Source organism: Tarenaya hassleriana, unplaced genomic scaffold (genome assembly GCF_000463585.1).
Source record: "Tarenaya hassleriana unplaced genomic scaffold, ASM46358v1 Cleome13, whole genome shotgun sequence".
Lineage (NCBI taxonomy): Eukaryota > Viridiplantae > Streptophyta > Magnoliopsida > Brassicales > Cleomaceae > Tarenaya > Tarenaya hassleriana.
In genome coordinates this window covers 2647387-2662589 of record NW_010963495.1, presented here as the reverse complement: position 1 = coordinate 2662589, position 15203 = coordinate 2647387, and the positions used below count along the sequence as shown (strand labels likewise).

The 15203-nt window shown below is 39.9% G+C and overlaps 6 protein-coding genes across 8 annotated transcripts in view; 4 read left to right on the top strand and 2 right to left on the bottom strand.

The window, feature by feature from the left end:
- LOC104807693 (ras-related protein RABH1d) overlaps positions 1 to 950 on the top strand; it is a 2366-nt gene extending 1416 nt beyond the window's left edge. The window contains exons 4-6 of the mRNA XM_010533074.2: positions 81 to 192; positions 296 to 386; positions 470 to 950. Of these exons, the coding sequence (XP_010531376.1) occupies positions 81 to 192; positions 296 to 386; positions 470 to 613 (347 nt within the window). The 3' untranslated portion in view covers positions 614 to 950. The remainder of the gene's footprint in view (positions 1 to 80; positions 193 to 295; positions 387 to 469) is intronic.
- Positions 951 to 958: 8 nt separating this feature from the next.
- LOC104807691 lies at positions 959 to 3578 on the bottom strand. Its single transcript, XM_010533072.2, has 7 exons — positions 3394 to 3578; positions 2549 to 2663; positions 2394 to 2461; positions 1886 to 2179; positions 1689 to 1731; positions 1356 to 1464; positions 959 to 1200 (listed from the first exon to the last, which is right to left on the bottom strand). Exons 1-7 carry the CDS (start codon positions 3421 to 3423, stop codon positions 1116 to 1118), a joined length of 744 nt encoding a protein of 247 aa, XP_010531374.1. The 5' UTR covers positions 3424 to 3578; the 3' UTR covers positions 959 to 1115.
- A 1561-nt stretch (positions 3579 to 5139) lies between these two features.
- LOC104807690 (F-box/kelch-repeat protein SKIP6-like) lies at positions 5140 to 6416 on the top strand. The gene has a single exon (XM_010533071.2). It carries the CDS (start codon positions 5154 to 5156, stop codon positions 6297 to 6299), a length of 1146 nt encoding a protein of 381 aa, XP_010531373.1. The 5' UTR covers positions 5140 to 5153; the 3' UTR covers positions 6300 to 6416.
- A 980-nt stretch (positions 6417 to 7396) lies between these two features.
- LOC104807689 (F-box/kelch-repeat protein SKIP6-like) lies at positions 7397 to 8982 on the top strand. The gene is made up of 2 exons (XM_010533070.2): positions 7397 to 8674; positions 8756 to 8982. Exon 1 carries the CDS (start codon positions 7491 to 7493, stop codon positions 8658 to 8660), a length of 1170 nt encoding a protein of 389 aa, XP_010531372.1. The 5' UTR covers positions 7397 to 7490; the 3' UTR covers positions 8661 to 8674; positions 8756 to 8982.
- An 18-nt stretch (positions 8983 to 9000) lies between these two features.
- On the bottom strand, positions 9001 to 11419 carry LOC104807863 (ubiquitin carboxyl-terminal hydrolase 3). 3 transcript variants are annotated; one of them, XM_019201871.1, is made up of 7 exons: positions 11353 to 11419; positions 11097 to 11174; positions 10369 to 10485; positions 10167 to 10265; positions 9859 to 10059; positions 9511 to 9692; positions 9001 to 9430 (listed from the first exon to the last, which is right to left on the bottom strand). In XM_019201871.1, exons 1-7 carry the CDS (start codon positions 11416 to 11418, stop codon positions 9181 to 9183), a joined length of 993 nt encoding a protein of 330 aa, XP_019057416.1. In that variant the 5' UTR covers position 11419; the 3' UTR covers positions 9001 to 9180. The 3 variants fall into 3 exon arrangements, with proteins under 3 accessions (XP_019057416.1, XP_019057417.1, XP_019057418.1); XM_019201873.1 differs by having other exon boundaries at positions 9311 to 9437; XM_019201872.1 differs by lacking the exon at positions 9511 to 9692 and having other exon boundaries at positions 9001 to 9510.
- Positions 11420 to 11432: 13 nt separating this feature from the next.
- LOC104807688 (tubulin-folding cofactor C) lies at positions 11433 to 12917 on the top strand. The gene is made up of 2 exons (XM_010533069.2): positions 11433 to 12508; positions 12693 to 12917. Exon 1 carries the CDS (start codon positions 11446 to 11448, stop codon positions 12490 to 12492), a length of 1047 nt encoding a protein of 348 aa, XP_010531371.1. The 5' UTR covers positions 11433 to 11445; the 3' UTR covers positions 12493 to 12508; positions 12693 to 12917.
- The last annotated feature ends 2286 nt before the right edge of the window (positions 12918 to 15203 follow it).

The window sequence follows — 15203 nt, the reverse complement described above, 5'->3', positions numbered from 1 at the left end:
CCCCCCCCCCCCCCCTTCTTCTACCAATGTGTTTACGTTCTGTCCATTGCGTGGGTAATTTTTTGGTTGGATTGTTGCAGATAGGCTATCGTTCTTGAACACTTCCAGGTGGATTGAGGAAGTGCGGACAGAGAGAGGGGGTGACGTTATCATTGTTCTTGTCGGGAACAAGACGGATCTTGTCGAGAAAAGGTAAGAAGGAAGAGCCATCTCTCTCTCTATATTCTCAGCTGAAAGCTGCCATTTTAGGAGATACCTCTAGCATTCTGCGTATGACGACGACAAAATGGAACAGGCAAGTTTCGATAGAAGAAGGGGATAGCAAAGCGCGTGAGTATGGAGTGATGTTTATAGAGACCAGCGCCAAAGCTGGATTCAACATTAAGGTAACAATTCCAGTCCTTGCACATGGTTTTTGTTTTGGGGTAATGTCTTCTGAAAGAAACAAGTATGAAAACAAAAATCGCAGCCGCTGTTCAGGAAGATAGCGTCGGCGTTACCAGGAATGGGATCGTATACGCCCACGAAATCAGAGGACATGGTGGATGTGAACCTAAAGCCCACATCTAATTCATCACAGCCCCAGCAGGCTGCTGGAGGCTGCTCTTGTTGATGCCCACAATTTAAATTCCTCTTTCGCTGTGAACACTAAATCTTCTGAATGAAAATCTACAATTATGGTTTAGATCTGGACACTTTGGGTCTTTAAAAGAAAAAAGAAAAAAAAAACAGGAGAGTTAGTTAGGCGTGAGACAGGTTTGTACAGAGTTCCAACTGGATATAACTGTTTCATCAGCTTCTTGTTCCATTGTTCTCTTTATTGAGCGTATGAGCTTGCGTTTTTCTTTTCATGAATCATATATCCTGTCACGGTAATTTCGCTTGATAACAAGCCAAATTACGACGCTTGGTTTATGAAGAAGAGAGATTGAAAATTTCACCGCAAAGGATATCCAACAATGCAGGCAACTAAGTTATATGCACACAGAGAACCAAATGGGAGGAGGAGAGTTCAGCTAAAAGGAAAGGAGAGCTGTGGGATGATGGGATTTCAAACAACAAAAACACAGAAGGAACAAAAAAAAAAAAAGAGGACAAAAGAGACGTTTTAACAGCTAGACATGATTCAAGAGGACGTCACCGTTTTGCTGCTTCACTCTCAATGTCAGGTAGATCAGTATCAATGTCCCCACACTTGATCTGCATTCCCAAAACAAAATGAGAAAGATGAAATCTCTATTGGGTGGTGGAAGTTGTTGTCTCTTTGACATTTGCATATATAGATGTCGTATTGTTCGGTGTTGGGCTGAAAACGAGAGATAGCATGATCTAAAGCTGAAAGTCGTGGAACTTACAGCAGGGAGAATAAGATGACGACTTTCCTTGAATCAAATGAAGCAGCTCGTTTGTATTTTCTCCATCTGTTGGTTGGGGCATCATGGCATCTCTCAGACACTGCTTTATCTGCACGGAATTTATCAGGTTTTAGTACAATGTCACATTATTAGAACTCCAGAGGAATATCGATCAGAAACCCCAATGCATCTTTGTCAATTAGCAAGAAGTAAAACCAGATGCATTACAAACACAAGCAAGGACGAGAACTATGAACCTCATGCAGGCTCATAACCATGAAGAAGATAATAGTTTGCAGACATAAAAACGTGAAGAAAGTTATATGATCTTACCTGTACTCAAGCTTGCTTGTCTCTGCAATACCTTTTGTGTATGCTGTGGGACAAATTTACCACAAGAAGTTAGAATATCATATTCGGGTTTGGTGTACAACCCCATGTCTTCAGACTTGTGGCTGTATCCTGTATGTATATGGGCATGCCATGTAGCATATGTAGAGAGATTGATATGATAAAGAACCGGAACTTACTACACTCTCAGATTTCACACTTCCCACAACTTCATCATGTGATTTCACCGTTTCAGCGCTCCCCTTCTCAACGTTTATATCTACAATGCATGACTGGTAGGAATCTGTACCTCCTCCCAATAACACATTGATGCAGTTCTGAGTTTTCTGACAATTCAGCTGTGCATCAAGGAACATTTGATCTTTAGATGGAAGAAGAGCCTTGATGAAGCTCAACAGTGTAAATCGTGAGGCACATTGCGGGCTGATTGCTCCTTCCTCAGGTAAAACCGAGATAGTACACACGTCTTGCTCCTGTAAAAACAAAGAGATTGAAGGGCTTAGCATACAAGTTATGCCATTAGCATTCTTGTCCCTTCCGATCGTCCAATTAGGTTCTACAAGTTCTAGGCATGGACCAAAATTCGAGTCATAAACGGTAGTAATATTTCAGGGTTTTCCAAAACAGAGCAAAAATGTTGGGTTCTCTTTGTCAAGAAGTAGGGAATCCAAAATCAAAGTTACTCACGAGTGTGTCAACTGCACTCGCTTGATCCACAGGAAAAGCAGCCTCCTTGACAAGAAGGGGGAAGGCATCTGAATTGAAAAATGGAAGTCATCAGTATGCTTACACAGTTGAGGATACTGAGTTCTTTATTTGATACTAAGGAGCACTGACTTTACCTAAGGCACACTGTTGGCCCCCGTCATTGAAGCTCGGCTTCGCTAACTTAAAGCTTGGATACTTCACAGGTAAATTTCCATTCCCATCCATTATACCAACAGACTTTGGTTTCCCCTGGAAAAGACCATAAGTCGATGTCATCAATCAGAATCAATCACAGTTGACACCACTGATGATACGGCTAAAGAGGATATAGCGCATGATAACAGTTGCAAGCAAGGAATCTTCAGACCACAATTTTGCTATCAAGATTTCAAATTCGCAAGTTCCCGTTCTTCATATTCACCAAATCAAGCGTTACTATATCCAGAATCAGATCCAACTCCGTACAACAAAGGAAGTGGATTTGATGAATTCTATGTCTTTTTGCATCCATATGTATTGGTTATGAGCTTCAATTTCCAAAATAACTAGCAAAGTTTCAGCTCCCAGATTAGTATTGTTTCCTTGTTTCAAAGGAAGGAATAGCCAAGTGCATGAACACGGGATCAAGGAAAAGCTTCCAATAACACTTGAAGCCTACAAAAAGGCGAAATTCCAGTTCGCCTTGTGCATAGAGAATCGAATCTAGAGGACCAAAAGCTTTATCTTCCCCTTTGATTCCCCACATTTTTCACCCAAAGCTTCTCGAGATAAGATTCGTAATCTATAATCACAGTTGACAAACCAATTACACAGAATAGCAGGAACGATCACAAAGTTCCGATTAGTTTGAGAACACCTCAAATCGATCCAACCCAAACGAACCTTCACTGCCTCAAACAGAAGTACGACTCACACAGGAAAACCGAAACAGAAACCACCATTTCAAGAAGCTTACACAACACAAACAAAAATTACTAACCGCTTCGAATGAACCATCAGCAGCAGCCATTGCAGGGAGACAGTCGTCACGAAGACGGTGAGAGAAGACGAAGCTGTGAAGAAGAAGACGAAGCTTCAAGTCTATGTACAATGCATGTGGAGTTGGTACAAAGCTTCCCGTAACGGCAGATTCAGAGAGAGAAGATGAAGAAGAAGAAGACGAGAGAGAGAGATTTAACACAGAAGAAGCTCCGAGGGGCCCGACGCGATTCGCCTGTGAGGCCTCTCTGATGGCGACATCACAGATAACGACGAATCATCGTTCCTCACCTCCCTTTTTACTTTCCCAAAACACCCTTCCTCTTCCCTCTTTTTCACATCCTCAACCTCGTTAATGACGTGATCACTATATTCTCATTATTTACCAAACATTTAATCGTCATCTGTAATATTAGATACTCAACATACTAATTCGTTTATTTATAAGGTATTTAAATCATAAATTTTATGAAATATGTACTGTTCTTCCCTAACAAATGGCTATATACATCTATATTAGTAATTTTTAATAATATTTTTGCGTTTAAATGCTAATTATCGCCACATTAATGTATATTCCAAGTCACCGAGATCAACAACAGTTAAAATAGAAGCTATAACCTACAAAAGGATATCCATAAGCAATTTTTGAATGCTGAACTGTCGACTCCATATATATATATAATGGTGCACATAAAGAGAGACATCCACCTACCATACAAAAAAAAAATATATAATAAAACCATATGTCTATTTGCATATCCGATGCCAGCAGCATTAAAAGGTTAATTTAATTCCCCAGCTGTTATATTGATTTAACCTTTATTTCTTATTTCAAGTAAACCAGTAGATTTAGGATGTATGTTACATTTTATTCTATCTTTTATAACCATAACATTCCATTTTTCAATCTATTTTTTTATATTCGGTTCTTTGAAGTAGTTGGAATTCACTTTTTTTAAAATATATTTTTGTGCTTTACTCTTTTGTCATTTTCTATAGATTTTATTTGATGTAATATATATATATATATATATATAATCTCACATCTAATTCATGGGTATTTTTGGAGTGTATATACAGAACAGCTATTTAAGGGGAAAAAAAGAAAAGGGACAAAAAATCACGGGTGATCCAAATCCAACAGTGTGTCCTCTTATGTTGTAAAAGTCGTCACCTTTCCCATCGCCCGTGACCTCCTTTTGTTTTTTGTCTCTCTTTCATGGGTTCTCTAACGTTGCTCTCTGAATGTGTACGTGCCTTCTCATATCTTTGTTTAAAAAAAAAATCTTTTTTTTTGGTCATTACAACGCCATTTTCTTTTTATAATTTCGATTTCCCATTTACAGTTGCATAAACTATTAAATTCTTATTTAACGTCATGCTCTCACCGTAGGTTCAAACCCAAGCGTGGGGAGGGGTATTCAGCTGGACTTTTCTGTTCCTCTGAGAGATGTAATCGGGACAAAGGTCCGGATGAACTTCCGAATTATAAAAAAAAACGTCATCCTCTTTGAAGTTACTGTTTAGGCCCAATGAATAAGACAGATCCAAAGGGTTTATAGGTAAAAAGACAGTTAACGGGTTTGTATTGGGCTTGATCTTGGTCTTGATATTGGGCTTGATCTTGGACTTAGTATTGGGCTTGGGCTTGATTCTTGATACAAATATAACTTGGAAAGGTAAATTTTGTATGAATATGAGCACATTAGCAGGACAGACAAACCACTCTATTAGCGTATTAGGGTTTTTTCTAGAATTATGACAGCGTCTTTGTCTCCCACTGCGACGGCTTCCGACGCCATGGACGCCCAAGAGCCACCGCATGAGTCTTCCCCTTCACTTTCGTCATTGCCTTGCGATATCCTTTTGAACTGCGTGGCCCGAGTCCCGAGGTTGTACCACCCGAACCTCTCCGTCGTCTCCAAGAGCTTCCGGTCCCTCATGGTTTCGCCTGATCTCTACGACACTCGGTCCCGACTCGGCCTGGACGAACACTGCCTCTACGTCTGTATTCGGCTCCCTCACTCCTACCCCGCACGTTGGTTCGTTCTCCGTCGCAGCCCGACCTCGAACCGGTTGGTCCCGATCCCTTCGTCTCCTTCTCCACGGCTACCGACTCATTCATCCGTCGTCTCGGTGGGTCACATGATCTATTCCTTCGGCGGAATCATCAGACACAATCGTGTCTCGAAAGCCCTCGTCATGGACTGTCGGAATCAGACATGGCGCCGTCTTCCCAGAATGCAGGAGCCTCGCATGGACGCCCTCTCATGCATCGTTGACGGTAAAGTTTACGTCTTTGGGGGCTGCACTAAACGGTATATCGAATCTTTCGAGGTTTTTGATCTAAAGACGGAAACTTGGGAGACAATTCGGGTATCTGGTTTACAGATAAGCGACAGGGACGACAACGGGATAGTGGTGACGGAGGGAAAGATTTACATAATAGGTTATGACGAGACCTTCTGTTACGACCCAAAGGAAGGCGAATGGGAAAGCGTGGATCGTTACGTGAGTAGAGCGAGTATGAGACCGCCATTTTGCGTGGTGGACAAGGTGGTGTACTCTGTCCATGCATACAATCTGAACACAAACAACCCGACATGGGATCTGATCTGGTACGATGAAGAGAAGAGGGAATGGAGAGAGGTGGAAGGAATGGAAGAGACCCCTGGGTTCTCTGAATATGGCACGATCCTAAACGTGGACGGGAAGGTTGTGGTGATGTGGGACAATGACTTCCCGGGCGATGATTGGAGAGTCGAGGTTTTGTGTGCGGAGATTACGGTCGAGAGAGAAGAAGACGGGGAGATCTCCGGGGACGTTGAGTGGTTTGACACTGTTTTTACGGCCGAGCATGTGGGTTATCGTTTCAAACTCCAATGCCACAGCATCTCCCTTTGAATTATATTTATTTAGATCGTTTATTTATTATTTAGTTTTTGCTATGAAATTTCGAATATTTTAATTTTATGATGTTAGTTTTTTGCAAAAAGGTTATGTTTTCGCATGTCATGTACTTGAGAGAGTCGAAATTGACTGCGGGTTTATATGTTATTAATAAATTATATTTGTATTCTATTCGATCATATCTCCAGTGAAAAAGAAGCCTCCTTTTTTATACATATATAATTCATTGGGCTTGGGCCTAACCAAACCCATAAGTAATGTGGGCTTTGCAACCGAGATATATAACACCCTGAATTAGTTTTCCATGTATGGTAGATTTGTTGCCGCCAATAAATTTTTATGGAAAAAATATCTAAAAATTTATAAATTTGTAATTTTGTATAATATTAATTCTGAATTTATAGATATACCTATTTATTTTCGAATTTATATTTTTGAGTATAATAATTTCTGAACTTGTATTTTTTGAATACAGTAATTCATAAACTTTATTTTGTTCAATTAGTTATATTGGACGATTATGGACTGATAAGTAAGTTTAAAAATTACTATATTCAAAAATATAAGTTCGAGAATAAATATGGGTAAAGTTAATAAATTAATATTATACCAAATTACAAGTTTATGAATTTTCATATATTTTTTTCCAATTTTTATTAAATGGTTTCTGAATTCATATTTTTAATTTTTTTTGTTATATTTATATAAATATGTGTCGTTAAAATTTATTCTATCTTCCATTGCACTATTTTATTTAAAATATAAATAGATCTTTTTAATAATTTTATTCCTGAAAAGGAATTTTTTTTTCTTTTTTTTGTTTGCATGGAATAAGTAAATTTCATTAAATGTTGTAGAGAAGATTCTATTTTTTGTATTTCTTTGTTTGATCTTTCTTTCTTTTTTTAATTTTAGGAAATAAACTACCGTTTTTATTTAATGGGAATAACTTCTTGGAGATTTGCATTTATTGAGAAACTCTGAAAATTTTACTTCATTGGTTATAGAGATATTCTTCCCAAATCTTGCACCTGGCTTTATCTTCACGAATAATAAGAGAGACGCCTAGAGGGTTATTTTGACCATTTTATTTATATATGGGGTCATCTCGATGTTTTCTAAACGTCAAGGTCTTTGTAGCAAAGTAGGTCCTGCGAGAGTGTAGGTCCATTCTGCAATTTACCAATGTCCTCCCCCGTCGCCGAAGCCGAAGAGCCACCACCACTGATTCCGCCATTTCCGGATGATGTCGCTGTGAACTGTATCGCTCGCGTCCCGAGATGTTTCCATCCGAGCCTGGCCCTCGTCTCCAAGGGCATTACATCGCTTCTCACTTCGACCGATCTTTACGCCGCGCGATCCATCCTCGGATGCGCCGAATCGGTCCTCTGCATCTGCCTAGGGTTCATGGATGATCCCGAAACTCACTGGTACACTCTCACCCGAAAACCCTTTCGGACCAAACCCCCATCGACGACGACGACCGAGGATCCGTTCGTCCTCGTCAAGTCCTTTGTCTCCCCGCCTCGGGTCCAATTCGGCACCGTCTCGGTCGGTTCGGAGATCTACTTCATCGGTGGATCGAACGGTGGCGTGCCCACCTCGAGCGTTTCGATCTTCGACTTCGTATCTCGCACTTACCGAGAAGCCCCGAACATGCTGATGCCGCGCAGCATAGCCACCGGACTGTTCGTCGACGGGAAGATATACGTGGCCGGAGGGTGCAAGGTCGACGATTGGGAGAGATGGGCTGAGGTTTTCGACCTCAAGACGCAGACTTGGGAGTTCGTCCCGAGCCCGAGCGCCGAGTTACGCCAGAAATGGACGACCCAGATGAGGTCAATGCGGTATAAGAACCCGGAGTTTCGCGAGAAGAACGTGCGAGACATCGCGTTAGTGGACGGGAAGATTTACTTCTTAGGCAATAGAAACAGTGTAGCTTACGAGCCGAAGGAAGGCAGATGGGAAATGGTGGACGATGAGATGCATATATGGTGTAAGGGGACATCGGCCGTCGTGGACAATGTACTGTACCGTTTCGGGCTGTCGGGGAGATTGTTATGGTACAACGCGATGAAGAAGGTGTGGAAAAACGTGAAGGGTGTGGAAGAACTGCCTGAAGGTTTTGAGAGGGTGTTAATGATGAGTCATGGAGGAAAGCTTGGTGTATTCTGGGAAAATGATTGGGAATGTAGCCGCAGACATGATGGGTACAAGGAGGTTTGGTACGGAGAGATTGTGTTGGAAGGTCTCAACAAAGACCATGACATGATTGGGAGGTTTCACTGGTCCAAATCTGTGCTTACAGTCCTTAATGATTATTATATTCTGGAATCTGCAACTGCTACTCTTTGATCATCCTCTGCAAGGTATGTTCTCTTCTGTAATCATATTCATTTTGTTATGTTTAATATTATGGTAATGTTCTGAATCACATGTGATATTGGCAGAGACGAGGGAGAGGCCGAGAGGCCACTCGCTGGGAGATTTGGCCGTTTGGTCATGCTGTGTTTACTGTCTTTAATTTGTATTCAGGGAGCGATGATCACCCATAAGATGGCTTCAACTATTGGAACTATCATCCGGGGTTATATGTTTTTGCCTCTGTGATGTTTCTCCAAGACCTTCGTATAAGTATTTTTGTGATGAATGATTTCTTAAATAAAAGTTTTTTTTTATGGCAAAGGTGATATAATGAAAAAGGGAAAAACTTTATCGACTCCTGGTAACCTTTTAATTAGTCCAGAGGCTCTCGTAGAACAAGATGTAACCATGATCGGTATTGCTAGAGTACTCCTGTGATGACCCGAAGAACGTCTGAATGGCAGATTCTTCAATCATCTCGACGCTCTAGTCGTCAAAGAAAAACCAGTGGTCATGGCTTTTCACGAGGCTGACGTAGTGGCCATGGTTCGGACCACTTCCAACATGAACCACCACTGCATACAGAGAGTACTCTCTTTCTGAATATTCTTCCACTGTGTTGCTTAGTTTCAGTTCCAGAGGGAATACTACCCGGTACGACAGCTACTTGTACCGACCCATCTGTTCTATGTACTTGAATCTTTTCAGATGTATGACTAGTATGTTCGGCGGCTTCATGATCTTCATCCTCTTCTGTGCTTCTTGTAACTTGCAAAAGTTGAAAACTTTTCAAGTTTGTTTGCATAAATGATCCAATTTGCACAAAAGAAGGCTTTTTTACCTGCAGCATTTGTCACAGAAGAATTTGTCATCGGCATGAAGAGTCTCGGTGGAACTGAAGTTTTTCAAACAGCTAGTTATGGAACTGTTCTGTTCAATGTCGAGGCTCAAGTCAAGGAAAGTCTCGTCCCTTGCTGTCACTGTCTCACACCTCAAACACCTTGTCTCGTTTGTAAGGATACCCTGCCGTTCAAACTTCAAATTCAATCCCACGCGTTCTTCATTACATGAGCAGAGTTTCCTATGAATGAAAGTCTACCCCATTGACAGCTAGAGGTCGGTCCATGTCTGAAAATATTTCCCAGAAGCACAAAATAAAGGCGGATTCACTTAATATAACAGAACTCACCTGAAAAATATTGTGAACCCACGTAACGATAGGCTCTTTCTGACAACCATTCCCATTTGTCTCGGGAGTATGAGCTCTTGGTCCATTCGCAATCTTTTCAGGAGACGACGATGTTTGCTGATCATTTTTTGTAGACTGTGCTTCTTTCTCCAATATGTCCACGAACTCATTGAGCAAATAATTCAGGAACTCGTGTGCATCCTTTTGCATGAGAATGGTAAATTTCTTTCCATAAACATATTGGTCGTTACACGTAATTGAACTTACAATAAAACTTCACTTGGGAAGATAATGTTTTCAGGTGCTACCTGATGCATAAAACTCCGGAACAGCTCATTTTGCTTCTTCAACCTCTGCACAAAGCGTTTCGGAGCAATAACTCCTGTTCTCTTTTTCTGGGAACTTATCTATGGCAACAAAAATGGCAACCCAAACACCCATCTGAGGAGGTTTAACAAAAGGGAACAACAGAGAGGAGATTAAACAGAGATTTCAAGCATTGGTAATCACCTGTGAAAACAAGTCGGCCAAGCAGGTGAAGAGATTCTCTTCAGCATCAGCAACCCTTTTGTTATCTGCATAGTATTCAATCAATTCTTCACGAAAGGGGACACAGAAATAGAGCGCCTGCAAAACAGAAGAAACTGAAATATGAACTACTTGCCAGCAAGAATCTTTCTTCTAGCTCTGGAAACTCAGGCATGAACTTGACGCGCAAGCAAAGATTCAACCTTTAGAGATGATTCACGTGTACATAAAACAAAAAGCAAATCTTTCACATTTGGTGTTTCCACTGATCCACATGTGTTTCCTTAAGAAGACTACCTTTGTCATCAATAGAGCAATCCCAAATTCAAGATTTGGTGACTAAACCTGATTCAGAATGAACAAAATGCTAAATACGATGGCAAAGCAAATTCGAAGGAATCACACATTGCGCATATCTGACCGTGCAGAAACTCTAAAATCAAAAGCACCTTTCAAACGAAACTGCCTATAAATTTCTCCGGAGCCTTGAAACAACATAAATATTTCGCGGGAACCACGAGTCACATTGGACAGAAATTCGAATGAAAGACTTTCAAAAACGAGTCTTCCCCATTGAAGCAAAAACCCAATTCGATTCCAGCAGAAAAATCGATCCTTTCGGGAAAAAAACAAGCAGCGAATCAAGTAAGAACAAGCGGCGCATCGAAAGAACCAACCTAGAAATGGGGAAAGAGAGAGAAGAAAGAGACCTGCAAAACGTTGTTGCAGTAGCAAGTGTTGCCGAAATTCTCGAAGCCGAAGTAGCGTTCTCCTTCAGGGAACTTATCCTAACCAAAACACAGAAGATAATATGCATCTTTCATAGTCTTTTTGTGGATTTTATATATTCAACTAATCAGAGAACTCGATGTGGGGTGTATTTCGAACTAAAATAAATCTTGGGGTGGATTTTAACAGTATTCAAATATTCTCGGTCAAAAATCTAATTTCAGCATTTCCATCAACCAGAAACGACGCCGTTTGAATCACTGTTTCGATTTTCGAACTTGATTGTAAAATGCGCCGTCGCATGACGTCGCGGTCACAACGCGAAGAACGATGGAAGACGACGACCCGAACCCGAATGCCTCGGCGAGCAAAACCCTAGACCCTGTGTTGCAGAAGAAGCACCAGGAAATGCTCGAGCGCCTCTCTGCTCGTCATCAAGCTCGCAAATCTGACTCCCCCGGTTCCTCATCCTCGCTTGAGTCCACCTCCTCCTTCCTCTCCCGATTCGCCGATTCCAAGCAATCCATCGAGTCCCGAATCGCCGGGTCACGACTTGCCTCCTCCTCCTCTGCGGATCCGTCGAAGGTTAAATCAGATCTCGCTGAGATCTCATTCGCGATCGCCGATCTCGAGAAGCTTCTCGCCGAGAATTCCTATTTCCTGCCTTCATACGAGGTCCGGTCGTCTCTTAAATCGATTTCTGAGCTAAAGCAGAATCTCGAGAGCCTCTCCGGAGAGTTAGTACCGAAGAAGAAGTTTTCTTTCAAGAACAAATCAACCTCAAGAAAGCCGGAACCCAAACAACCGGAGACCCAGAAATCCGACGCCGTTTTACCTCCCAAGATCTCCATCCGTGATTCTCCTGGGTTCAGAAACAAGCATGGCGTCAATCTGGTGAAAACTTTCAGAGGCTCTTCGATCGGAGAATTTACATTGGCGGATCTCGATTCCTGCGAAGTGAGATTGTTAGGAACGGTTAACGCTCTTTTCCTTCACAGATTGAGGAACTGCAAGGTCTATACCGGTCCAGTGATCGGCTCGATTCTGATCGACGACGTAGAGGATTGCGTTTTTGTGTTGGCGTCGCATCAGATCAGAATCCATCATGCCAAGAAGAGCGATTTCTACCTGAGAGTGCGGAGCAGGCCCATAATCGAAGACAGCAACGGGGTGAGATTCGCGCCGTACTGTTTGGAATACGAAGGGATCGAAGAAGACCTAAAGGCGGCGACATTGGCGGAGGAGACAGGGAACTGGGCCAATGTGGATGATTTCCGGTGGCTGAGAGCCGTACAGTCTCCTAATTGGTGCATCTTACCGGAGGACGAGTGGATTTCTCGGGTTTCCGTCTCCGATTTCACGAAAGAAGAAGCTTGATTTGAAGAAGAATCAGGTAACAATCGAATCCAGTTCTTAGCTCTGAAACTAGTATGCGAGTGCATTGGAAAATTTGGAAGCTGCAATGGAAAGTGTTCGTCATGGCATGAGTCAGTTTTAAGACAAGACAGAGGGCTATGAAGGGTTTATTGCTGCCATTCTCGTAGAATTGTTAGCATTACCAAAACTTGAAATTGCAGGTTGTGAAAACAGAACAAAGTCATGGCGGTTTCAATGGAGGTTTTAGCTATGGAGATGGTGAATCTAATGATCACCTGAGAATGTTTTTGGTTCTGCATTTTGCAAAGATTCTCAGGAACAACTTTGAATGTTTTGTTTCATCGATTCGCTTCCTCGATTCTCTCCTTATGAGTCACCATTGAATTGAAATTACATAAATTTTTAGCCTTTATCGTAAGGGTTCACTGGAATCGACGACCCTCAAGACTCACCGTTGAATTGGAGATGTGCAGCCAATAATAATTCTTTCATGATCTATCTTATTTTAAAAGATTTTAAATTTTAAATACAAATTATTAGATCGATATCATTGAGTTTTATATAAGGCGATTATAACATATTGTATAATCAATTAATAAAAAATAGAATGAATAGTGAAGTGAGATTTATAATGTTTTAAAGAAAAATATTTATTATATCCTTTTTATTCTACATGACTGAGATATTATTCCGTGGATTTAAAAAAATTTAAGATATAAATGTAAATTTATGGATAAATTTAAATTTTTTGAAAGTTTTCTGTTTTTGTTATTTCGACTTAATTATTGGTTGAATTGAAGCAAATTGCACGTATAAAGGGGTTGAGGAATTTGACAGGTGAGATTTGGTAGTTGGAGCACGTTTCCATTCATGTGCTTATGTACACACACGAATATATATATATATATATATATATATATATATATATATATATTTATTTATTAGTGCAGTATACAAATAAATATTTCGATTTGATCATACAATGTGCCAATCATATTCCAATACGATGCGAACTTATATTCCCACGTTGAAATATTAACTTCCAACGTATAGCTACTTTTAATTACTTGGAATGATATTCCATTAATAGCCAGAGATCGTATAATGATATATAAATTGATTACTGAAATTCAACACGAGTTTATGACATACTATAGCGCGTCGTATAATTTCATTCGTGTGAATGTACAAAGAAAAGTGTTTCCTAAACGGAGCACCAAAGTGGTGCTTGTCGATCTCATAGGTTCCTTATCAATATTTTCATATGCACATTATAAAGTGGACAATTTTATATAACAAGATGATAATTTATTGATGGAATATATATAATTTATATATAACAATAATCTAAAAAAATAGCCGATAACAAGTAATATGTATAAAAATATTATTTCATATCCTTCCATTAATATGCAACACTGCGCTAAGACATATATATATATATATATATATATGTGTGTGTGTGTGTAATCCAATACATGTGGTCGTAAAATGTGAAATTTAAAAGAGCCCTAGAGTTAGGGAAGATTTATAAATTAAAATAGCAATGCAATCAGTTGTGTTTGTGAATATCATGGGGTGCTTTCACCTAAAAAAATAAAATACAATACATATATATATATATATACATGGTATTTAAAAAAAAGGCAAGTAAATATGGGGAGGGACAAAGGTGGGACAGATGCATGTTGTGTTGTTTAATGGATTCCCGTAATCAAACGGTATATGGTCGAATTTTTTTCCAACCGACCTCCGAGAATTGATAATGCTGATTTTCCTTTAAAAGTAAAAGATATTCGACTAAATCAAACATGATTTTACCCTCTCTCTCAGACACACATGTATACATATATGACATGAATTATATAGAACTTTTATATGATATACTACAAAAGACCCGCATGTTATACGGGTTATTCTTTTTTTAATTATTAATATAAAATATTTATCATTTCGTTAAAACAAATTATTGATATGAATTTAAAAAAAATTATATTATTAAATCATTATATATATAATAAAAGAATTTAAATATTATTATATTATTATATTATAAAATTATTTGATACATGTGTTGAATAAGTTTATAGGTTAACAATATTCTTCTAGAAATGTAATAATATAATATTTAAAGATAACTTAGAAATGTTGGGTTTTTCTGGGATCTCATGAGCGAATCCTATTCCTAAGAGATCGATTCTAGTGTTTGTGCAGCGGATATAAAACAAAAATTTGAATAAAACCCTAGAACCATACATGCATGCTTACGTAGAAACATTAGAACACTTACCTCAATCGATCCGGGGCCTGTTTCAATTGATCCGTTCGTCCGATCACTCAAGGCAAGAAGATTACCTCGTCCTCTACACGTATCCACACCTCGGGATGGATTCCAACGATTGAAACTTGTCTGCTAGGACCTGAATCTGCTATTCGGTATATCGTTTCGAAAAAACGAGACTTAGAACTCCTTTAATTCTATGGATCTCAACAAAAACTCTCAAAGTTCTGCCAAGGACGGCTCTAAAAGTCTCTTTCTTTAAATAGGGTTTTAATCTCCTTCTTATAAGGTGATTTAACCCTAATTCGGTCTAATTTTTGAAAAATCTGAAAGCCGGAACGGACGGTCCAGAAATGCACGTGGACCGTCTGTTCTAGCAAGCCAGAACGGACGGTCTGCCTATGTGAACCATTCCCATTTGTCTCGGGAG